We start from the raw sequence: 23405 nt of genomic DNA, 5'->3' as shown, positions 1-23405 counted from the left end.
TGGCTTTCAGTGGTGCTGGAGTCAAAACCCTTGGAGGACAGGAGTAAGGAAACTTCTGGTGAATGTAAAAAAAACCAGAATGAAATCCCGAGACAGTCAACAACGTTCCATAAATCTTTATTTATCCCCCTGCTGGAAATAATGGCTTTCTTTATTTACAAAAAGGTTATGTAGCTGAATAGCAGACGGGGGTGGGGGGGGTTGGTCTCAGTCTGGAGGCTTTGGTGGTGAATACATATGTCTTTAGTTAAGTTCCAAGTTTTTAAAGTTGCCTCTGTGACTCAAAAAAGTGCAGCGTCTTCGCACATGCTCGGGTCACACAACATCTCATAAATACGAAGCGAAGATGCTCTAAAAAAGAACATGAGCAAGGAAAGAGAGAGTCTTTTTTATCATCTTTAGCTCCTCGGGTAGAACATGGCGTACTTGGACGTCCGGAAGCCCAGCAGGTCCCTCATCTCATTGCGGAACTTGGACAGGTCTTGGCGCAGGTCGTTCAGATTCTCCACCGTGGCCTGGTCCGTGCTCTGCATCTTCTGCCGCGTGGAGGTCAGGTATCGGTGAACCAGACAGCACATGATCTTCTGGTAGTTCTCATCGCGCTTCTGCTTCAGGTTCTTCCACTCCTGGGTGTAAACGTGGGTTAAAGAATGCAGACGGATAGAAAGATGTTGCATAAACCGTGAGCGGTCATTTGTTTGGTAAGAAGCATCATTTCTCTTACTTTCAGGCTATTCTGTCGCTTCATCTTGCCCTTTGTGGTGTGTGAGCAGATCCACTTTCTCAAGCTGGTCACCAGGTAGCAGATGGTCTTTGGTGAGGGGAGGATGTTGAAAGGTGGAGGCAGAGTACACTTGTCATCAAAGTAGCTAAGCCAGAGTTTGGCCCGAGCAAACTTCCACTCCTTATCCTCATGGTTCTGCAGAAAAACCCCAAAGGAAGGAGAACATTACCGCCACAGGAACGTGGGACCAGTTCATGCACTCAAACTCTCCTTCTCTGTCCAACAGAAGGAAACACAACACAACTATTTTAATCTGGTCCAAATCACACAGCTGTTCGAAAGTGAGCAAAGAATGACAAACACGCCTCAAAATGAGACCGTTTAACATCTGCGCTGCATTTTAGGGGCACTTAAACCAAAGCAAAGCTGGAGAGTTAATTAAATCAGCTGCTACTTGCAGTTTGGAGAAGTCGAACTGCTTGTGAAAGTAGGGAGAAACATCTGAGCCCGACTGCGTAGACCAGGGGTCGGCAACCCGCGGCTCTAGAGCCGCATGCGGCTCTTTAGCGCCGCCCTAGTGGCTCCTGGAGTTTTTTCAAAAATGTTTGACATTTTTTTCCTTTTTTTCTTTTTCCTTCTTTTTTTTCCTTTTTTCTCTTTTTTTCTTTTTCCTTTTTTCTTTTTAGCTTCTTTTCTCTGCTTTTTTCCGCCTTTTTGCTTTCCTTTTTAATCTCAACATTTTGACTTTTTTCTCGAAATTTTCACTTTTTTCCCGAAATTTTGACTTTTTTCTCGACATTTCGACTTTTTTCTCGAGATTGTACTTCAACATTAATCTCATCATTTCGAATGTTTTTCTCGACATTTTGACTTTTTTCTCGCCATTTCGACTTTTTTTCTCAACATTCCGACTTTTTTCTCAACTTTTCACCTTTCGCCATTTGCCTTCAATCTAAGGCTTATACAAGACTCTTCATTTTTTGCGGCTCCATACATATTTGTTTTTTGTGTTTTTGGTCCAATGTGGCTCTTTCAACATCTTGGGTTGCCGACCCCTGGCGTAGACTTACGGCAATCTGCCTGAAGCTTTTATGCAGCATGGCCACGAGCAGCTTGGTCAGCACGATGACCACCACGATGTTGTACGTGCCGATGATCATGGCACCGACGAACGAGCGCAGCTCCTCCGTGTAGTTGATGCGGGTGACGAAGAGTGCGACGTGCGCCAGGGAGAAGATGTACCAGAACAGGGCGTAGCAGGTTCCCATGAAGCTGGAAAAGCAGACAAACAATCGTCAGTTGAATTCATATCAAAACCCAAAGATATATTTCCTACTTAGTGGCTATAACAAAGAATTGAGAGGAGTTGTGCTAATGTAGATAACGCTGTAGGGAAAGAACCTCCCTCTTTGCAGGCACCTCGCCTAAGCCTTCTGGGGGAATACCAACGCGTTTTCAATATATCTATGAGATAGATGTGATAGGTATGAGATCTCCAAGACAGAGTCCCGCCGTTTGGCTCAGTTCAGATTAATACCAATGCACCCTACTGCAGTTTTCCCTCTCTCATGCACAAGACCCTGATGCACTTAAGCTCCTCCACCTGAAGCAGCACCATCAAGCCCGTCCTGGGTCAATGACTCCAGAACGACTGCATCATCCATGAAAAGCAGAGATGGAGTCCTGAGACGACTAAAGCAGAACCATCTGCCTAAAAATTCTGTCCACAAAGGTTATGAACAAAATGACAGAGTCCAACTTGCACCTGAAATTAATCTGATTATTTATCATCTATTCGTTTATATGGATTTAAAAGATATGTGGCGTGAGTCCTGACTGATTTACACTGTCAAAATTCTCCTTTCTTCCAAAAAACATACATCCTAACAGCTCAGAGTTTACAGATTTACGTAGACATTTATTTATTTATTAACTTCTAGGATCCCTGACAAAGCGACATGAACATTCATTGCTGGTGTTAAAAAGCAACAGCTGGAACTTTGCCCGTACGTGTGGAATGCATCGTTGCTCTGCTGCTGGCAGAAGATGCCCTCGCAGTCCTTTGGTGACTTCTTGTCTGGGTTTTTGTGGTCCTTCCCATAGAGCTGGGTGAGTCCGATGGTGAATGAGAATAACACGAGCAGGAAGAGGCCCAGGAACTTTCCAAACTCCTGCAGCATCTGCCCCATGGAGATCTGCGAGACATTGACATTTCTCTGTTATTCTTCTGCTGCTTGTGTTTGCTCTAATAAGGTAACAACAACCTTCTTCTATGTTTTAAGCTTGTATAAATTAGAACCGGGCAGCACTATACTGTAGCTATTTAAATCCCATGTGTTACACTTGGAGCTTGTTTTGTTTTGTTTTTTCACCCATGTTCTTGCCCTGCAACTACTCCCTCAGAGGGAAGTGGAAAGAGCAACAGGAGCTGGCAGCGAGGACGCTCTCGTGCCCACTGTACCCGAGGAAAGACGGACAAACACGAGGGGAGCTGGACACGAGGCAGAAACGGTCTTCTCAAACTCTCTGGAACTATTTCTAGACCTGAGAGGCTTATCTGTTTAAAAATGATGCTCAAACAAGGTTGTTGCTCTTGCAGAACACACAAACACACGGTGTCCAGTGCGACCGCTCTGCCCACACCTCGGGGCCAACGAGGGCCGGCGTGTTTGTGCTGAAGCCCACGCAGCTTGTTCAAGGAGAAGGATCTGTCTGTTAGAGCCGCTCCTTCTCTTGTCGGGGATTAATCGTCCCCTGTGTATTCCTGTACCACCTCGTGATTTAGGAGATGAGGTTGTTCCCTGCCGGCCAGACCAGACAGGTAGCCCAATTTAGTTACAGCACAAACAAACCATGGCTGTTAAGGTGGCTTATATATGCGTGAAAGCAAACAGCTCCAACTATATAGCCCAATAAAGCAAACACTACATCCTGAGATGGGATGTAGTGTGTTACGGGGGCAAATTTGGCTGACAATCAGACAAATCTCTGAGAATACAATCTTAATTTTCACTGCGATCACATCTCGGTGGATAATCAAACTGGAACACGAATTAGGTATGCTCTCTCAAACACACTCATACACGTCAGAATTGGCAGATTCATGCTCCCAGTGAGGTTAAGTCTGGGCCATGAGTGAGTGGATGCACACTTGCTTTTCAGTCACTCTTTCCAGACTCAGCAAGGGGCCTTTTACCCCGAAGACATATGAGCTGGCCTCTTCTGGAAACACAGCTTCAGAGAAACTCTCGTCTCTGCAGACCCCACACTCCTGACTCACTATTAGTGTGTGCAACTTGATGGAATAGTGGCTCGCTCAGTTATCACGGGAGTGCTGAAATGTGTGGGTGCATGTGCAGGAGAGAGAGGTGTGTCTGCCACATGTGCTGAAGTGAATGCAAAAACCGCATCTATTTCCAAAGCTGATCATTTTCCTTCCTGCCAAGCCAGACGGTGATGTCACAGGGAGGAGAAGGATGCAGAGGAAACTGTGGAGATTTGAGCGTAAAAGTGCTCATTAGGAATCTACTCAGCAGCATGCTTGGAGTTTTATATGCCAACCAAAAGCAGCACCTCGACATAATGACAGGAAGGCTTCCTAACTAGAGCTCAGTGCATCCCCGAAGACTGCTTTACGTAACTCCGGTCACACATCGGGGGAAAACTCTAGACAGCCAGCACTATTTATGTTGGATGGTTGTGTCACTTCTCGAGGCCAGCTGGCCGATCATGCATTATGAAAAGAGATGAGACCCCGTGGAACAGAAATTCACGAAGGACCTGAAAAAAAAACAACTATACAAACCAGATTTGTGGTTTTTCTTGTGTTTAAAAAGGCTATAAAGTTAATCAGTGTAACTGTACCACTGCAGATCAGTTTATTCTGGATGAAACTGAAACTGAGATGAGGAGCTAATCAAGTCACACTTTTTACTCGAGTCTCGCACTTCTTCCATTTTCTGGTTCTAATGTAAATGTATTAGTGATTTTTGCTGCTGCAAATATCCCCGATGAAATCTAGTTAGCTTTAAATGAATTTTATTTGTCGAACTACAGAAGAACTCGATATCCTCGGTTAGACAACTTATTAGGCAGATTTTTAGATGCAGACGGCCCGTATTTCTGCAGGAAGTCTATTCTCGTGCGGTCGGATATGTTCTTCAGATGGCATATAGGCTGCCAGACTGTGACTAGTATCACATATTCAGCTTCTCCAGCTTGAAATTAGCTGAAATCTTCCAGTAAATCAGTTCTTTATGGGGATAAAGGCCGTTGTTCATGGTTGATGAAAGCAGCGCAGTCATGCAGAGAAGCATAAACTGCAAAGCTTCATTGTGTTGTTGCTCTTAATTTTGAAGCAGAACACACCCATTAACTGCCCTCCATTATACTTAATGCTTCTGATGATGTTATCGCACCTCTAAGCCCAGCTGGTGCGACGTTTAGTGCCGGTCTGCCCTTGAGTCTTCACATTTACTAATAGAGGAAGGGAGTGGGTGGTGTGGGTGTGTGTCTGCGGGAGTTTGTGTGTGCAGGGAAAGAAAATTATATAAAAAGGGTGTTGTTTTGTAACCATTATGTAAGTATTTGGTGCTTTACGGATGTATAACTGATCTATGGAGAAATCAATGCTGCTTTCTTACCTGTAGGGGCCCCAAAATGGAGCTGGTGGTGTACATGAAGAAGAGTCGCAGGTAACTCAGAACATTTGCAAAGGCAAACAGGCCCTCGGCCACCAGGATGGGGTGGAAGGCGTCCCAGTTCTTCCTTTCGTCCTGCTCGTTTTTGAACTGGTGGAGAAGGAAAACTCATTCAGTAACATCTCCACTTCAAGGTGCAGAAAACAGGTCAAAGTGCTTTAACTGCTTTTAAAGAAAGCATTGTTTGTTTCTAGAGACCCCAAGCGGCAAATCAGGAAACTGTCTCAAAACTACATTTTCATTTCTATTAAGAATTGGAGCTTTCTTTGGGGTTTTCAACCCTTTTTTGTGGTCATTTTTAAGAAGAGAAATCCTTGTTACCCACACTGAAAAAAGAGATGTATTCACAAATGTGAATGAATTGGTTCAACTGGTAACAAGTACATGAATAAGTCAAACATGGTACGTTATGTTGGCAATGTTAGATGTGCTTAATTCATTTACTGGTTACCCACTGAACCGATTCATTTAAGTGTGTGAGCAATTCTCTTTTTTCAGTGCATAAACAAACCCTGTTAGAAGGGAGCTTTGATTCTGGCTCCTTTCCAATTTAAACCAACTTTTCCCTCAGTCAGCACTGGACTTGTGGGAACCAGGGGTGCACGTCTGCTGCGCACAAACAACTCTTCACGGCATCAGCATTAGATGTTTTCTCATAATCCTTCCCATAATCCTACAAGCAGTGCAAATGGACACGAAGATCAATCCTGCTGATGCACTAGAGCTCATTAGGTACTCGGCTAATCCTGCAAAACTTCAGCCTGAGTGAAGTCCGATCAGTCAACAAGTGAAAATATGTGTGAGGTCATGTGGAGTAAATACAAAGTAAATATAAATACTGCAGCGCTTCCTGAGAACTGAAATAAAACATTCCAAATCCAGTATTTGCCAGCTTTCTATCTTCCACCCAGCAGCACAGAAGTGTGAGAGGTGTTTGTCTAACGTGTTTGCACCTTGCTGTGAGCAACAATCTTGAGGGCGAAGGTGGCCAGGTAGAGAGAATTCATCACAAAGCTCAGCTGGTTCCTCGACTCGTCCAGAAAGTCTTCCAGCCCCTCGTACCACAGGCGCTTCACGTCTGACCACACCATTCCTGCGGAACAGAAAATTCACCATGGCACACAATTATATATACACATATATATATATATATATATATATATATATATATATATATATATATATATATATATATATATATATATATATATATATATATATATATATATATATATATATATATATATACCTTATTTTCTGGACTATAAGCCGCTACCGTTTTGAACCATGCGGCTTATACAAAGGTGCGGCTATTCTGTGGATTTTTCTTCCACCGCCAGGGGGAGTGCTAACCGGAATTAGAATAAAAACTAAGACAAAATAAATGCAAAGAAGAATACGCTACTTCTTCTTTAGCAGATAGAAGTAGAAGCAGATTTCAAACAGATAAATAGATGAATAAATACCGGTTATTTTCTCTTGGTTCTGTCCAGTTTTAATCAGCAAAGTTGCTGCCGTGTTAAAAGACACTGTTAGGAAAGGATCTATTTAGGTACAAACAAGTACATCATTTACAGTTCAAAATCCTTCTGTACATGTAGTAAATATCTAATCTAACAACATAAATATCTGGGGCTTGCATATCTTTTTTTTTTTTAAATAGAGCGGATGCGGCTTATATACGGGTGCGGCTTATATATCTTTTTTTATTGTTTTTTTAAAATAGAGCTGGTGCGGCTTATATACAGGTGCGGCTTATAGTCCAGAAAATACGATATATATGTATATATATATATATATATATATATATATATATATATATATATATATATATATATATATATATATATATATATATATATATATATATATATATATATATACATACACACATATGTATACAGTGGGGCAGAAAAGTATTTAGTCAGCCAGCAATTGTGCAAGTTCTCCCACTTAAAAGGATAAGAGATGCCTGTAATTGTTATCATAGGTACACTTCAACTATGAGAGACAGAATGGGGAGAAAGAATCCAGGAAATCACATTGTAGGATTTTTACTGAATTAATTGGTAAATTCCTGGGTAAAATAAATATTTGGTCACCTACAAACAAGCACGATTTCTGGCTTTCACAGACCTGTAACTTCTTCTTTAAGAGGCTCCTGTCCTCCACTCGTTAACTGTATTAATGGCACCGGTTATAAGATGAAACGTTGCTGGGTCTTTCAGCATGACAATGATCTCAAACACACCGCCCGGGCAACGAAGGAGTGGCTTTGTAAGAAACATTTCAAAGTCCTGGAGTGGCCTAGCCAGTCTCCAGATTTTCTGGATTTTTTTTTTTTCATTTTGTCTCATAGTTGAGATATACCTGTGATGAAAATTACAGGCCTCTCTTATCTTTTTAAGTGGGAGAACTTGCACAACTGGTGTCTGACTAAATACTTTTTTGCCCCACCGTATATCCATCTACGCATTACTGGAAAAAGGCATTGTGGTGTCATCTGGAATATTTGAGTCTCCAGGCTCAACCATAAGTCATCTCACAGAGGGAGCCCCGGGGAAACAGGAATGTATGAGACTCAAAAATGGGAGATTAATGTGGTAAAAAAATGAGGGTTTTTTTTTGCCCTGGGGATTAAAGGAGGTGTATGGAATTTAATAATGATGGCCATCTTTTTTTACGTAACAATTGAATTTCGTTAACTCTATAAGTATGGATGAGATGACAGGAATTAAAGTGTGACGACTATTCGCCCTTTTACAGAAATGACTGGTTCAGCTGTGACATGGTTTGGCAGAAAACAACACAAGGAAACCAATCCGGTGTTTTCCCTCCACTCGTCTGTGTTTGAAAGCTACAACAAATCATGCGGCTAACTGGTGACGCTCGCAGGCTTCTAGTGAGCCTTCTGGCTCAAGGGAGGAGCAGAACGCAGCAGGAGAACGACGAGAGGTGACGGAGAAAAGACAGGAAGCAAAACAGAGTAAAAGCTGCCCCTTCGACATGTGACTGCTGGGTGTAAACATCCAGCAGTCACATCTGGGGATCGTAACAGCCCCTGAGAGCAGACGGATGTTAGAAGTGTGTAATAAATTGCAATCTCATCCTCTCCGTTTAGCTTATCTTGGATTATGTGTTGCAGGGCTGAGTCAGAGCAATCACATCTTTCTAGTAAAGATAAGACTCAGCTTTGATGGAAAGAAAAAAAAACCAGAAAGTTTAAAAGGGACTAATTTGAGGATAGAATCCAATTTTCTTTACAACAGAGTATTAACTGGGGAGCCAGAAGTGACAACCAAATCAAGACCTAGCCTGATCAGACGATGATGATGATGATGCAACAACTTAAATTAGTAACACAAGTCGCTGAGCAAAGTATGTCACACAAATAATCACTGCAATCCATCAGAGCACTATTTCAAATGCAAAAGGGAGAAAAAGAAATGGAACCTGCAAAGACAACAAAATCAAGGAAGTGTTGGCTGCTCGCGCTGAGGGAGAAATTTCTTGGCAGATCAGCAATGCTGATGCAATCATCTACTACAAAATGGTAAAAATGCTCAATCGAGGCATCTACAGAAGCAAATTGCAAGATATTGACAAAAATGTGGCTCTAACAATCATTTCAACACTTGTTTTATAAGACAAATCACAAAAATGACCCTACATTTGCACAACCACCTGAACAATCATCAGCAATAGAAGTAAAGTGCTGTTGCATTTGTATAAAACCTGCCAAGTGAGGTCCCTCTACTGATTTATCAACCTGCCGATGACACAGATGAGATCTCCAAGACAAAGATCAGGCCGGAGTAGGATGTTACCACAGCATCCCTATTGAGAAGAAGGGGCCATTAACGAGACTGGATGTGCATGATAATGGTTTCTTGGCAGAGCAGGAAGGTGGGGAGTTCCTCCTCCAGAGAGACACCACTCAATATTTCTAAACTGTCATCATCTAGCTCAACTTGAGAAGATAGATGGAGCTGTGCAAGTACGCTTGTGCTGGCGCGCCCGCTTCAGTGATGCCGGCACTCAGATGGGCCACAAGGGAAAGAGAAGAGGCACAGCTCTGTTAGCTGGAGCTCAATTAAAGGCAAAACTGACAGATTCAATGTAGTAAAGCTTGGCTTTCTGTCATTAGTGCAAAAACAACAATATGTCATGTTCCGCCTGATGGGATTATGTGAGACTTTAAGCAGGCCATAACAGGAATCTCAAACCTTCAACTCTACCATGTGCCATTATTGTATCAAATTTTGGTTTGCCAGATTCAATTGTTATATTTTTAGTTCTGTTTCATGTGTAGTGAGAGAGATGACGATACGATGCTGACCTATTATCCAGACAATGAGAAGGAAGTCGATCATCTCCAGCGGCGGACCCATCGTGTTCTTCTTGCCCTCGTTGTAGACCAGAGAGTACAGGTTGAGCAGCAGCAGGAAGGAGAAGTAGGAGGCGCTGTGGATGATAAATTTGACAAACGGCGTGTGGATTATTTGTCCGAATCGAGAGCGTGGGACCAGAAGGTAGCAGATGGAGAGCAGCGGCCAGAGCATCGCCACGCTCAGGACCGTGGCGATCTTTAGGCAGGTGTGTTTGCGCCGGTAGCTGGCCGTCTCTCCAAACCAGACAGTGTTGAGGAACTGCTGACAGTTGGATTGAGCCACAAACTGAAAGGAAAGAAACAACAGAATGAGGAGGTCACTATTACATCAAACCAGCGTTAAACATGTTGTCAAGTAGTCTAACAGTTACGTTAGGTGGGAAGTGGATCACAAGGATGAATATTTCCAGAGGTCAGGCAGCATCGTGGGAGATCCCACACAACCTGGACACAACCTAGTTCAGCTCCTCCTAACAGCTTCTTCCCTTTTGCCTTCAGCTGACTATAACTGCACACTTAGCATGTTTACATAACTTTTGCAACCTCTCATCATGACCATATAAGATGCACATCGATGTTTTGGACTATTGCATCACTGCGCTGTGTGCACATCATGTGCATTGCTCATCTAACCCCCAGGCCAATAAATCTGATTCTGACAGACTCTGATTCAGTCTGATGCTGTTTAGTTGCAGCTTCACTTTATCACAACCATGAGAGCGACAGCAATACTCCCTGGTACTGTCAGACCTGGCAACAGAGTTAATAATAATATTATAAGAATTCTGACATCCTTTCTTATTGTACAAATGCATATTTCTCTTTGCTCGGAGATGCACTGACGAACAGCTGGTGATCAGAATCGATCCATCAGTTAGAAAGTAAACCCGAATGGGCTGTTGAAGCTTTGAAGAAATTGGCTAAGAAAATTATAAATTATACACTTCTACTATTATTCAATCAATTAAAGAGCCCCTCTTATGTATTTTATGTATCACGACTACATAAAAGTAATAATGAAACAAAGTTTCTTTTTTTTCTCTATTACTGCACATCGCTTAGTAAGAGCTAATTGAAATGACTCTTATCTCTTTTGCAGTTCATTTAATGTTATATAGAATAACTCTTGACTTGTGAATAAGCAGCTACTTCTCTCATATTCAACCTTCAGAGGAACAAGATGAATGTAACTTTCTCAAGCAGAAAATAGTCTGCTAATTGCTGTACAATAGTATATACTAAGTGAAATAGTGAAACAGTTATTGAATATGCTATCGGAGATCATTACCAGCAAGGTTTCATTATTCTCTCTACATATGTTTCAAGACATTAATAAGATGAAATGAGTGATCTATTCATCAATATATTTATTTTGCAGATTAAAGGTTTTCACCAACAAACCTCCTTCTGGTTGTACTTGATGGCAAGTTTGAGTCGGCTGAGGTTCATGCGCTCCTCCAGCAGGCCTCTCTTATCCACGGTATCCTCGCTGGACGTGTGATTGAGAATCACTTCGAGCTCTCGAGAGTTTCGAGCCTGAGCCAGCAGGTCCTTGGCAAACATCTTGCACTGCTTTGCCAGCTCCTCATAGTCATTCCTGAAAAAACAATCAGATGCAACCATAGCTCACGGAGAGATAAAGTCGTTGTCTATTCTTGGGTAGATAAGGAAAAGACTTCCAATATTACTGTGTATGAATAATTGTCTCATGTCATGACTGATGGATGAGCAGCAGTGGACTGTACCGGAACTCCACCTCCACGAGGCTGAGCTCCTTCAGGTCTGCACTCAGCTCGAACGCTCGCAGTATCGGATCTTCCTCCGTCAGCATGATGAGAGCGGGGCTGGCCAAGCAGCGGTAGATGTCGAGACGGAACCTGAAATTACACCAAGGTGAGATGGTTGAAAGAAGGAATGCAGGGGGAAATGTTCAGATTCAGACAGAGTGCAGAAAATAAAACCCTGCAATGGAAGTGAAGAACATATTTGAATACACCTCAGCTTGTATCGATTCAATTGCTTTTTGGAAAACGTGGACTGTACCGGTGTTTTCCAGTTCATGTCACTGCGAGATCCTGGATATATAAATGAGCTGTTTTAGACGGATCTCAACCATAGTTCCAAATGGAAAACAACTGCCAGACCAAAAGGAAAAGACTTCATGTTTGAATGCAGAAAGAATGCAGAAAGCCTTGAAACATAAAAAATAAAAAAATAAAAATAATAATAATACAAATCTGTCAAGTTATTTCAGCTGCAAAAGGAATTTAATTTAACAAATTTGCTCTGAAAATCAGATATGATATTGATTAAGGATCAGACTGTAGTGATAAGTTAAGTTAACCAATTTCCCTTTGGGGATTAATAAAGTAGTTCTGAATTTGAATTGAATTTGACTGACAGCTCGTATATTGTTAAAGACTCTGAATGAAGTCAATCTTCTTGCCTGCTTTCTTTTCTGTTCAAGATTAAACTATAATGAAATTGGAAAGGACGTTTTTTTTTTTGTTTTTTTTTAATAAGATGAGACTAAGCTGGGAGCCTGAATGACACAGACTTGCCCTGGACGAGCACGGAGACATCAGAGTCCCAGCAGAGAAATCCCCCGGTGGGAATGGACTAATATGGCGCTGCATGAATGCACACGGCACCGTGCAAAGGATGTACCAAAATAATGCCCGGCATGATGACTCCAAGCCTGAAGACAATGGGCAGAGGAGGAATATTCCAGCAAGAGAAAAAAAAGAAACAAACAATAAAAAAAAAGGTCTCGCCAAGTATGGCACGTTATTTGAATCCAGTAGAAGACCTTTAGGATATTTTTGATGAAAAGTAGAACAATACAATCCCTCTAGCAAAGAGACCCAGATATAAAATATGTCTGAAGAATGGATGAACATCTGTGGAGAGGACTGAGCTGATTGTGAGACGCAGACGAGGATTTGAGGAGCAAAGGATTTTGAGTTCAGTAGACACAATTGTTCTCATCTTCTTCTGAGCTCGTTCTGAGTTCTGACTTTTGAACTTTACATAATACAAATATGACACTGCTCAACGCACCGTGATCAGGACTCAGTGAAAGTATTATAGTTGTGAATCATGTCACATTTGAGCAAGGCCTGCACTCGCTTCTTCTCGTATCCACTGTACTGCAGAAGCAGACGAACGAGGAAATGAAGAAAAATATAGTTATCCAGGTGTTTCATGTGAGCCTGAGCCTCTTTTGTTTGGCTGGAAAAGCTGCAGACTGAGTCATTTAGTGGCCTGTGTGTGTGCGCGTGTGTGTAGGGGGGGCTACATCGCTCTGCTTTAAGAACACACTGCCCACCAGAGATCAGCAACACCTCATCTGCACGGATGATATCAGAAAGCAAGACTCGCTGCTTCCCTGAGGGAACGCTGCTGTTCCTGCAGCATTTGTGTCGAGCATTGATTAGTTCGATCTTTCAACATAATATAGACATATACTATATTTTCTCTTGAAAGTTAAAGAAGTCAAACAGGGCAGTAACAAAGACCTTTGTGGCTCAAAGCATTTCTTAAAGAAAAAAATAATCTTTTTTTCTCCCCTAGACGACACAGAGCCTATTTACAAGCTGATGCTGTCATAAAAAAACAAGAAGCTGCAACATTTCCTGAATACTTCACTTGACAGACAGCTGATCCACAGTTCCTCTGAAGTTCCTGAGAGCAACCTAAACAACCGAGGCATCATTTGAAAGGAAAAATGTGACAACTCCCCGTTACAGTATTTCAGTGCAACACTAATCCCCTGTGAGCTTCAAAAGACCATCCAGACAAAGATATTGATTCTTTTTCCTAATTTTAGATCACCGACTGGGCCTGTACCTGGAGTGTCGCAAGCTGTCCTTCTTGTTTTTAGCGTTGCATAATGTGCACTCGCAGCCGACGGCGTGAGGCCGGGGAAGAGAGATGTCCTGTTTCAGCAGCATAGTTAAGATCTCGTAGTTATTCCTGTGTGCTGCCAGGATGACCGGAGCTACGTCCATGGTGGTGGAATACTCAGGGTTCTGGATCCGCTGCATTAGTTTCTGAAGAAGAGGATGAAATCTATAAAATACTGTAATAGAAATGACACAAAGGTGTGATGAGAGTCTTTTGGTGGATTTTATAAGGATTAAGACTTACAGCGATGGAAGGCTTGGAAGATCGCCTTGGCCTGTGGTTGAGGAGGATGTCCACAGCTCCCACCACCTCTGAGTCTATGGCCACCAACAAGGCATCCGTCGCCTTCACGGAAACAAATGCATGAACATTTACTGTATGCCAAAACCGATTGAAAAAGCAATCCATGAGTGTGTTTGCTACCTGGCAGCCATGTTCAAGCAGGAGCTGCAAGATGTCTAGGTTCTCATTCTCGATGGCGATGGTCACGGCGTCTCGGCCCAGCACGTCCATGGAGTTGATATTGAGCTCACCATGCTGGTTCTCCTCCAGCAGCTTCTTCACCATGTAATAGTCCCCTGGGAAGCACAACAAAGGCAAAGCTATACATCAGAAATGGATTGTTATAAACCAGCCCCAGGAAACACATATACACAGTGGATGTTACGAGATGAGTGCTTTAACCACACAAACTCAGCTCCAGCAGCTTCCTTGATCTTGCGTAACAATAACATCTCCCTCAACAGACAGGTTCTGACTTTATATGGTCACAGCAGCAGTTATTGGCTGGCTGTACAATGTTCTGAACTTATCAATGAAACATTCATCACCCCCCCCATTGCTGTCTTTTTACACTCATGCCTCCAGTGTTCTGCCTGGTTCCTCCTCACTTTTGTTTATGTCATGTCTCCTTGGTAGGAGCCGAGGAGAGTCAGCTGGACGGGCAGGGAAACTTTAATGGAAGCAGCATTAAGCTTAATAAAAGAACCAAGCAAGGTGAGGCAGTGTTCAGTACATGTGGGTCTGTTGTAAAATAAATGCTGCTCCAGTGCTGTCTTCACTGATCAGTGTGAGTGAAAAAAATAAATCTAAGCGCATGTAAATATAACATATTTAAATCTGTGATATTAACAATTAAAAATGAAGTTTGTTGCTTTACATGAATGCATCTAGTTTCGAACTTAATCTGCATTTGTTCAAAAAACAAGACATTGTGCATTTTTTCCTTAACAAGCAGTATTTATGTAATCCCAGGCAATCTTTTCATTTACACACAAACAACAAGCAATGATCTTGTTGTATTTACCTTTCCTTTAGCAATTTTAATCTATTGGGCAGATTGACCAACGTTTGGATTAAACATGCTTTATTTGTTTTATGTAGAACACCACAGTAAAAAATATCTTGCTTGATCTACTTTAAAAAAATGAAGGCGACGTTTTCGCATCAGATTTTTATGTAGATCAAGAAAGACTAGTTTTTCTATAAACTACTAAATTTTTAGTATGAACAAAATTAATTTGCAAGTAAAGTCAACTTAATTTTTTTCCCCTTTTTTCCTCTTTTTTTCTTCTTTTTTTCCCTTTTTCCCCCTTTTTCCTCTTTTTTTCTTCTTTTTTCTTTTTAAAGTCAAATTAATTTTGATAAATAAAGTAAACTTAACACAATTAAGTTGACTGTACTTGCAAAATGTATTATTCACATACATAAAATTAAGTAGTTTGTACAAAGACTAGTCTTTCTTGATCTACATAATAATCTCATGCAAAAAGTTGACTTATTTTTTTTAAGTAGATCAATATCTGTATCAGTGTATGATCTTTCCAGTGATCATGAACATACATATTAAGTGAAATAAGGGCTGATTATAGGCAAACCTTTCTCGCATGCCAGCAGGAAGAGCTTCTCGTCCAGCGTGGTTTCCTCCTTCACTTCTCTCACGTCTTTCAGGGCCATGAATTTGTCCGGGGAGGACGAGTCCGTGCCCTGGTACAGGGCTGCCATCACGACGGAGAGCGAGTACGGCCAGACACTGATGTGCATCCCGCTACGAAGCGGCGCTCATTGCAGTGGAGAAAAGCCCGGCATGTGCGAAGACACTAGAGCAGTCCTGGTTGAGGTTTAAAAATCGTCGTCATCAGGCTAAACCGACCGCTGCCCCTCCATGTCTGACTGCAGCAGCTCGTTTTTTGCAGTTTTTTATGGCTAAATGGCGTCCGTCTGCCTGTTTTTGACTTCAAAACATTCAGAAGTCGACGATAAAGGCGACAGGGGTCCTGTAGGCGGAGCGGTCCGGTCCCCTGGCCGTGTTTACATCTCCTCCGGGCATCTCAGCCTCGCTGCCTACTAAAGCCTGAATTATGGTTCCGCGTTAAATCGACGCAGAACCTACGCCGTAGGGTACGGCGGGGCCTACACCGTAAGCTCTGCGTCGGTGTAACGCAGAACCATAAATCAGCCTTTACTACCAGCTCTGTGGTCCTGATGCTGCCGACGCCGACCCCACTGCGCATGCGCCTTGCCCCCGCCTGGACGCGCTGTGTCCATGATTACGTAACAGGGTTGTTTTGTGCTCTTTTCTTTTTCTAACGATCATCGACTGTACAGACAATCTTCACATGCAGGAGGGAAAACCTCTGCAAGTCATGTTGGCTATATTTATCAAATGTATTTGCCAATATACACGTGATTTGGCTCATTGTGTAAACTACATTATTTGAGATGAATATGATCATATCAGTGCGGCAAACGAAAGGAAATCGGATCTCTGGCTTATGGTCTGTGAAAGATTATGAGCCTCATCACCACACTGACTGCCATAATGGGGGCATGAGTGTGTAGCTGATGTGTTTGGCTATCCATGTCTGAGGTTAACTTCGTATTGGAAAAGGTTGGGAAGGAACACAGTTCTCTTTGTGGACGGTGTGCACATGTAACATCTTTGTAAATGATTGCAGAAGATGATTATGTGCAACAAAAGAACTCGGTACATATTTTTCCCATAATGAAGAGGGCTGAAAGAATCCAATCAATATTAAAATGTAAAATGTACGGTAGCAGTGTCCCATTTAAACCAGGTCTTGACACTGAGGTAATGAGCTAGGACTCAGTACAATAAGAAAAAAAGAGCTAAAAATACGATCTAATCCTTGATTAGTGACCATAATATCCTACACAGAAACTATTGTTCTGTACAGCATGATTGCAGGCTGAAAGTGCAAATTACAGTGTAATAAAAGCCATTATTTTCAGTGCTGTATGAATTCATTTTATTACTTACTCCTTCCTTTTAGTTATGATATAATCAAACGTTTCATATACAAACATACACACGCAAATAGATAATTATTTGGAGGCATATTTGGCTTCCTAAAAATAAATTATAGAGGAGCTTATAAATGTCCCACACCAGCACCAAAAAATAAATTAAAAAAACGTTCCTGCAGTTGCACATTATTGTCCAGCATCACAGCATCCCAGATGAATCTTGGTTCATTAAAAGGAATCACTCTAGTCTAGGAGGAACCAAACAACAGAGTAATGTGAGATGAGCATATATGGATTGATATTTGATATGAGACGTCTAGATTGTAATGTTGCACGAAAGTACAAACTGAGGAGGTAGGTCTGTCTTTTAAAATGAATTCATGTTTCTATTTAAAAAATGTATCTTAGCACCCATATAAATACTTTGCTTGTCTTTTTATGCCACCATCCATGATTTATCTGTGGGCCTCATATGGGTTAAAAGACCATTTTGTACCCAAATGGCCCGATTTTTACCAAGAACACAACTTGGACATACTGGAAGGATTTCTACTTATACTTCATGTCTTAATATCCATGCTGGCTACTACTTGCTCTACAGATTCAGATACTGTTATGTAAAACATGCAGAGAACGTGATGTTTCCTCGTGGACCTCAGCAGTTTATACAAGCTCAGCTTAAACACTTTCTGCCTGATTAATTAATTCATCAGTATACTCATCCACAGACTATTGGCAACTATTCTGATAATCATATTGGAACTGTTTAGATAGCTTTTCATGTTATTTTGCAGATCAGCCAAGCAGTCAAACAATGGATTAATCAGCAAAATGAATCCACAAGGAAACTAATCAACATATGCAACAGAACAGAAAATACTTCAAAATGGGCTCTGGTACAAATGATTACCAATGACTTTCTGGTTTTCAGTTAAAGCATGTGTTATAATACTCAAATCATATAATAGTTTAATAGCCAGAAAGGGCATTTTCTTTACTGAGTTTTATAGTGTGATATTAGTGGGAGGTTTTTACCATGAGCTAAGTAATGAAAACGAATCCTTCCTTAATTTCCATCACTTAGAAGACAGAGGAATACAGAAATAAAACTGATGTGTTTCTAATGTGATAGTTTCTTGTTTAATTAAGTTTTTATGCGAAAAAATCCTTTTAACATTATTTTCAAAAGAAGTCATAAATGACTAGAAAGAGAAGTGTGGTAATTAAATGGAAAATGTTCTATTAAAGATGCTATTTTGGTGATTCTCTGCAAATTGAACGGTTCTTTCCCTGTTTTGTTTAAAAGTGAGCTTCTTCTGTCCAGAATGGGCCTGGGCTTGAAATAGGCTTGGGTCCCAAAATGTTTTAGTATTAAGAACCCCAAATGACAAAACTAAGTGAGTCAACTATAAGAATCCCATAAGGAATAAAAGTATGCTTAATGGGGGAGGGCTCTCAAAGTTTTAGTAACTTAGTCTAAATAAAAATGGCCAAACACAAGCAACAGAACCATATTTGGAACTAACTTTTGACCCACGTCAAAGCCACATACCCATACTGGATGGGTTATACTCTTTAAGTGTAAATAAATAAGTTACATGCACCAGTGAAAGGCTGAAAAAGTAATAAGGACGGGAGTGGGATTACATGTTTGACTGGAAACTGTATCCGCCTAAAAAGTGTTGGAATCCGTTTGTCCAGCAGAGGGCAGTAAATACAAAGCTTTAATACTACAAACATCCGCATTGGGATGAATCCTACGAGCTTCTAGGTATGCAGAGATCTGCAGAAAGGCACACTTTTTAACACAAGAAATGATTAACTATATGGTTTAATAATCTTATATAAGCATCTCTAAGATGTACAGCTGTGGACTGCTCCAGATCTCAAAACATCTAAGCTGCACTTTAATCATAATTATTGATTTTAATGTAACTAATGTAGGACATAAAATAAAGTAAAATAGTCTAACAAAGTCATACACATCCTCAAATCCCTATGCAATTATTACAAATGAAGAGATTTAATGCCTTTTCTTTATTTCGTTTTCGTCTCTCTTCAGATGACACATTGTAATCCCAAAGAGGCAAGCCTCTTAGGAAACATGATTTTTCAATCTGCAGAGCATGTGGTTTTCTCTGTTCAAACGCACACACTTACAGATTCCCAGGACACTGGCCAGTTTCCGGGGAACAGCTGCCAAACGTCACAATTCCCCAGACCCCTGCACAGATTGGGAATGTTTATTAAAAGCAGTGAAAAATGTAGTGATCAACAATCCCACATCACGTAATTTTCCTCCCAAGTAGCCTACTCACCAGTACCTGCGGTGTGTGTGTGTGTCAATCCTTATAATTTACATTTTAAATTTCCCTATGTGCTCTTAGACTTAAAATACCCTCTTGAGGTTGTAGTGAGGAAAAAAACTAGATTTGGACTATCCTTCACTGCAGTCATGGTTTGAGGCGAGATATTCATTATAGTGAAGTAGAGACGTGGTGTTGAAGGAAGATATCTTAAATCTCTGCGGGATCTTTATACCTTCAATAGAAAGACAACAGACTCCTATTCTTTTGAATCAAACACTATGTATTTATTACCACATTCAGAAAATAATTAGAGAATCGAGGCTTCAGTCTCGCTCTCACTGAACAAAAAGAAAATAGTGAAGTCCCTAACGCCTTTTAAATACTTTTTTGGTCCCACCTACACAGAGGGAGGCCCTTCCTCTTGTATCAGTAGATAACATATGTGCAGCTCATGCGGCTTGAGACTAATGCAAAGTGTGGTGCATCTTATCTGTGTGCAAGCTGCAGCAGATAGACAAGACTATTTCCATACACCATAGTAATACGTATTGTGGTTAATATATCTTAAATATGCACATTATGTAACTTATATAATCAAACAAGACAGCTTCTATAAAATCAAAATTCTAACAGTGCTTTTCAGTAGAATGACAACAAAGACAAAAAAAAAAAAAAAAGAACATACTGCTGAAAAGAACATCTTAAAAAAGCAGTTTCCCTTTGACCCGAGTGACTGGGTGGAGCACAGTTAGGGAGTTGCAGACGCTGAGTTGGACCGTTGAAGGCTGATTTATGGTTCCGCGTTACACCAACGCAGAGCATACGGCGTAGGCTACGCCGTACCCTACGGCGTAAGCTCTGCGTCGATTTAGAAACAAAACATTTCCACCGTCTACCATTTCCACCGTCTGCGGGAGCCACTATTCAAGCCCGCAGCCTTGACAGGCAGCTCGGCGGTCCAATGAGACGCTTCATTGGCGCGTGACGTCACATCACCAGCCAATGAGCGCCCTCGGTGGGCGGGGCCTCCCCGCTCGCATTCTGATTGAATTGGTTCAGTTTGCATTAAGCTGAGACGAGACGAGGAGCTGCACGGGGGGGACGCGGTTTTAAACTAAAACACGCAAACACGGCGGACGCGGACAGAGCGCCGTGCTCGGGATTCAGAGGGACTGTCTCCATCGGGTGCTGTGCGTGAGTCTCGCCATGTTACGTTCACGCAGATGGCTGGGATGATGTGCGCAGGGATGTCTCCCCCAGCGTGGACAAACAGGGCGTCTGCTACAATGAAGGAGCTGCTTCCTTTCTGTTTTCAACACGGGCCACCCAGCATCACTGCAACGCTCTCCATGGACAACCGGAGCAGTCTTAACATCCACCGCTCATATGAAGAGTATTGCGCACTGCAGTGAAACCTGTATACCGCCTTTTTTGTTGTTTTTGTTTTTTTGAGTTTTTTTTTTTTTTTTAGCTGGAGGGGGTGAATATATTACCTAATCAACTGGGAAGAAATTCCTGGTCTTCAACCTGCACATACACTCCAGAGTCTTGGTGCATAGTCAATGTAAAGAGCATCATCCAAGTGGTGAGAGCCACTCTTAAAGAGGGAACAGATGAGAGGCAAACAATATCATCAACCACTGAAGTTGACAGCACCTTGGGAGAAGGATGCTGGCTTTGGACGGAAGCTCAAAACCTACAGGAATCATACCAAGATAATAGCACAGCCGGGGATCGTGATGAAAGTGCTCCGCAGAAAGAGGATTGTGTTATTTATGGCCTATTTCTTACTGCTGGTCCTCACCATGCTCAATTTGGCTAATTATAAATGGACTAAAGAGCCCCAGCAGTGCAACCATCAGATGAGGAGCACCTCCTATCAGAGCAGATCTGACATTCGCTTCCTTTACAGGCCCTCTCTGGCCAAAAAGAGACAGCTTATCTACGTTCTGACCACTTGGAGGTCAGGCTCCTCCTTTTTTGGGGAGCTCTTTAACCAAAATCCTGAAGTGTTCTTCTTGTATGAGCCAATGTGGCATATTTGGCAGAAACTGTACCCGGGGGATGCAGTGTCTTTGCAGGGGGCGGCCAGAGACATGCTGAGCTCCCTGTACCGCTGTGATCTGTCCGTTTTCCAACTCTACAACAGCCCCGGAGGCAAGAACTTTACCTCCTTGGGATTATTTGGAGCCACCTTGAATAAAGTGGTCTGCTCCTATCCCCTCTGCTCAGCCTACAGGAAGGATGTGGTGGGGATGGTGGACGATAAGGTCTGTAAAAAATGCCCCCCTCAAAGCCTTAGACTGTTGGAGGAGGAGTGCCTGAAATATAGCACCATAGTCATTAAAGGAGTACGCATTTTGGACGTGAACGTCCTGGCCCCTCTCATGGAGGATCCGTCCCTGGATTTGAAGGTGATACACTTGGTGAGAGACCCGCGGGCCGTCGCCAACTCCAGGATCAAATCCAGACACGGCCTCATACGGGAGAACTTACAGGTGGTCCGCAGCAGGGACCCCAAGCTTCGCAGGATACCGTTTGTGGATCCCGGTCACAAAGCCAACAAGAAGGATGGCTCAGATTATCACTCCATCGGAGCCATGGAGGTGATTTGTGACCGCACCTCCAGGACTTTGAGGAGTGCCTTAAGCCCACCCAGCTGGCTGAAGGGAAAGTACATGGCCGTACGGTACGAGGACCTGGTGGAAAACCCGGTGAAGACCCTGAGGAACATCTACCGCTTCTCCAACCTCACCTCCAACCACGACATCGAGTCGTTTGCGCTGAACATGACCAGCGGCTCCAGTTCCTCGTCCAAGCCGTTCATCGTCTCCTCCAGGAATGCCACACAAGCTGCGAGTGCGTGGAGAACAGTTCTGAGCATTCAGCAGATCAAACAAGTGGAAGACTACTGCCACCACGCCATGTCTGTTCTAGGGTACGAACGAGTGAGAACGGCTGTGGAGGCGAAGGACTTGAGCAAATCACTACTGACACGCTCCAGACTGTGAGGAGAAAACAAACAAACCCCGTCACCACCAAAGACATTTTAATTTAACGTTCATTCTGCTTTGAGTGCCGTTTCCTCTTAAACGTGGAATTAAAGCTTTACTTTAAGATGTTCAAGGAGCTCCGCTGGCCACATTTGGAATGTATCACGTCTCCTTGAGTCGAGCTGCCGTTGCATTTGAAGGGACGACTTCTTTTGTACCGCAACACTGGATGGCTTTGACAGTGCAGGGCCTGAGAAGAATGACTTGATTAGTTAAGCTGCAACTATGGGGGGGTGGAAAAAATAATGAAACAACTGTATAATTCATGTATCTTGTTATGATGACACTACAAAATGGATGTTTTGGGATTATTTTTGAATGTTAAAACTTTTTTCAGTCTCCATACTGTCTGTATAAGTGAAAATAGTGGATAAAAGAAAAAAGACAACAGATGAAAAAAAAAAAGTTCATTGCTAGTGTTTATTTTTCAGATCTGGTTGAAGTTATAGACAATCAATGAATTGATTTGTTGATGTGCCATAGTTCCAGGTGTCATCAGAACAGCAGTAGTGCTATTTCTAGATTTAAAGACATACAAAAAAACAGTGGGGTGGGGGATTTTTTTTCCTTCCTATGTTAGTTTTTTTTTTACATTTTTTAAATTTTATTTGTTCACCAAGTCCTTGTGGGATGATATCATGCACTGTGGACGTGTCATAAGGCTGGAAAGTCTCTCGGTGTCAGTGTGAGCAGTCTGTCCTACCATTTAAAATGTTTACAAATACAATTGCTTGCTATTATGGAAGAAAAAAATCAAACATGATCTGAGAATATTGCATTGAGTAAAAGTTCACAGTAAACAAGAGCGTTTATGCATTTTTGTTGAGCAATACACGACCGGACCCGGAGCAGTGGCTCTCAGTGGATGAGGAAGATTGCCAGTGAATTAATGCTGATTCAGTTTTTCTGTAGCAAACAACTTAATGCAATAAGTGTAAGTAAATTTCGATATTTAATTTCCATCCAGTAGATTTTAATACGTCCTATTTGACTCGCCATGTGAGAGCCACTGTGCTGTCATACATTTCTTGCCGTTTGCCACATGACTTAAAGGTA

The 23405-nt window shown here is 42.0% G+C and overlaps 2 protein-coding genes across 2 annotated transcripts; one reads left to right on the top strand and one right to left on the bottom strand.

The window, feature by feature from the left end:
- Window positions 1-110: 110 nt before the first annotated feature.
- On the bottom strand, window positions 111-16100 carry trpc1 (transient receptor potential cation channel, subfamily C, member 1). Its single transcript, XM_061713000.1, has 13 exons — window positions 15598-16100; window positions 14144-14298; window positions 13964-14065; window positions 13664-13866; window positions 11560-11691; window positions 11216-11411; window positions 9764-10100; window positions 6378-6517; window positions 5368-5514; window positions 2735-2919; window positions 1795-1996; window positions 725-919; window positions 111-626 (listed from the first exon to the last, which is right to left on the bottom strand). Exons 1-13 carry the CDS (start codon window positions 15761-15763, stop codon window positions 399-401), a joined length of 2388 nt encoding a protein of 795 aa, XP_061568984.1. The 5' UTR covers window positions 15764-16100; the 3' UTR covers window positions 111-398.
- Window positions 16101-20378: 4278 nt separating this feature from the next.
- On the top strand, window positions 20379-23179 carry chst2b (carbohydrate (N-acetylglucosamine-6-O) sulfotransferase 2b). Its single transcript, XM_061713808.1, has one exon. The coding sequence runs from the start codon at window positions 20910-20912 to the stop codon at window positions 22305-22307; it is 1398 nt and encodes a 465-aa protein (XP_061569792.1). The 5' UTR covers window positions 20379-20909; the 3' UTR covers window positions 22308-23179.
- The last annotated feature ends 226 nt before the right edge of the window (window positions 23180-23405 follow it).

Source organism: Cololabis saira, chromosome 22, assembly GCF_033807715.1.
Source record: "Cololabis saira isolate AMF1-May2022 chromosome 22, fColSai1.1, whole genome shotgun sequence".
NCBI classification, from domain to species: domain Eukaryota; kingdom Metazoa; phylum Chordata; class Actinopteri; order Beloniformes; family Belonidae; genus Cololabis; species Cololabis saira.
The sequence above is the reverse complement of the archived record's forward strand: the minus strand, read 5'-3'. Positions and strand labels throughout refer to the sequence as shown.

Bases quoted from the DNA above. Each gene is read 5' to 3' on its own strand.
- trpc1 (XM_061713000.1), bottom strand. From the start codon at position 15,763: ATGCACATCAGTGTCTGGCCGTACTCGCTCTCCGTCGTGATGGCAGCC. The intron at 14,066-14,143 runs GTAGCAAACACA...GTTTCCGTGAAG, and splicing joins TGCTTGAACATGGCTGCCAG to GCGACGGATGCCTTGTTGGT. The intron at 11,412-11,559 runs GTACAGTCCACT...TTGTTTTTTCAG, and splicing joins CTCGTGGAGGTGGAGTTCCG to GAATGACTATGAGGAGCTGG.
- chst2b (XM_061713808.1), top strand. From the start codon at position 20,910: ATGAGAGGCAAACAATATCATCAACCACTGAAGTTGACAGCACCTTGG.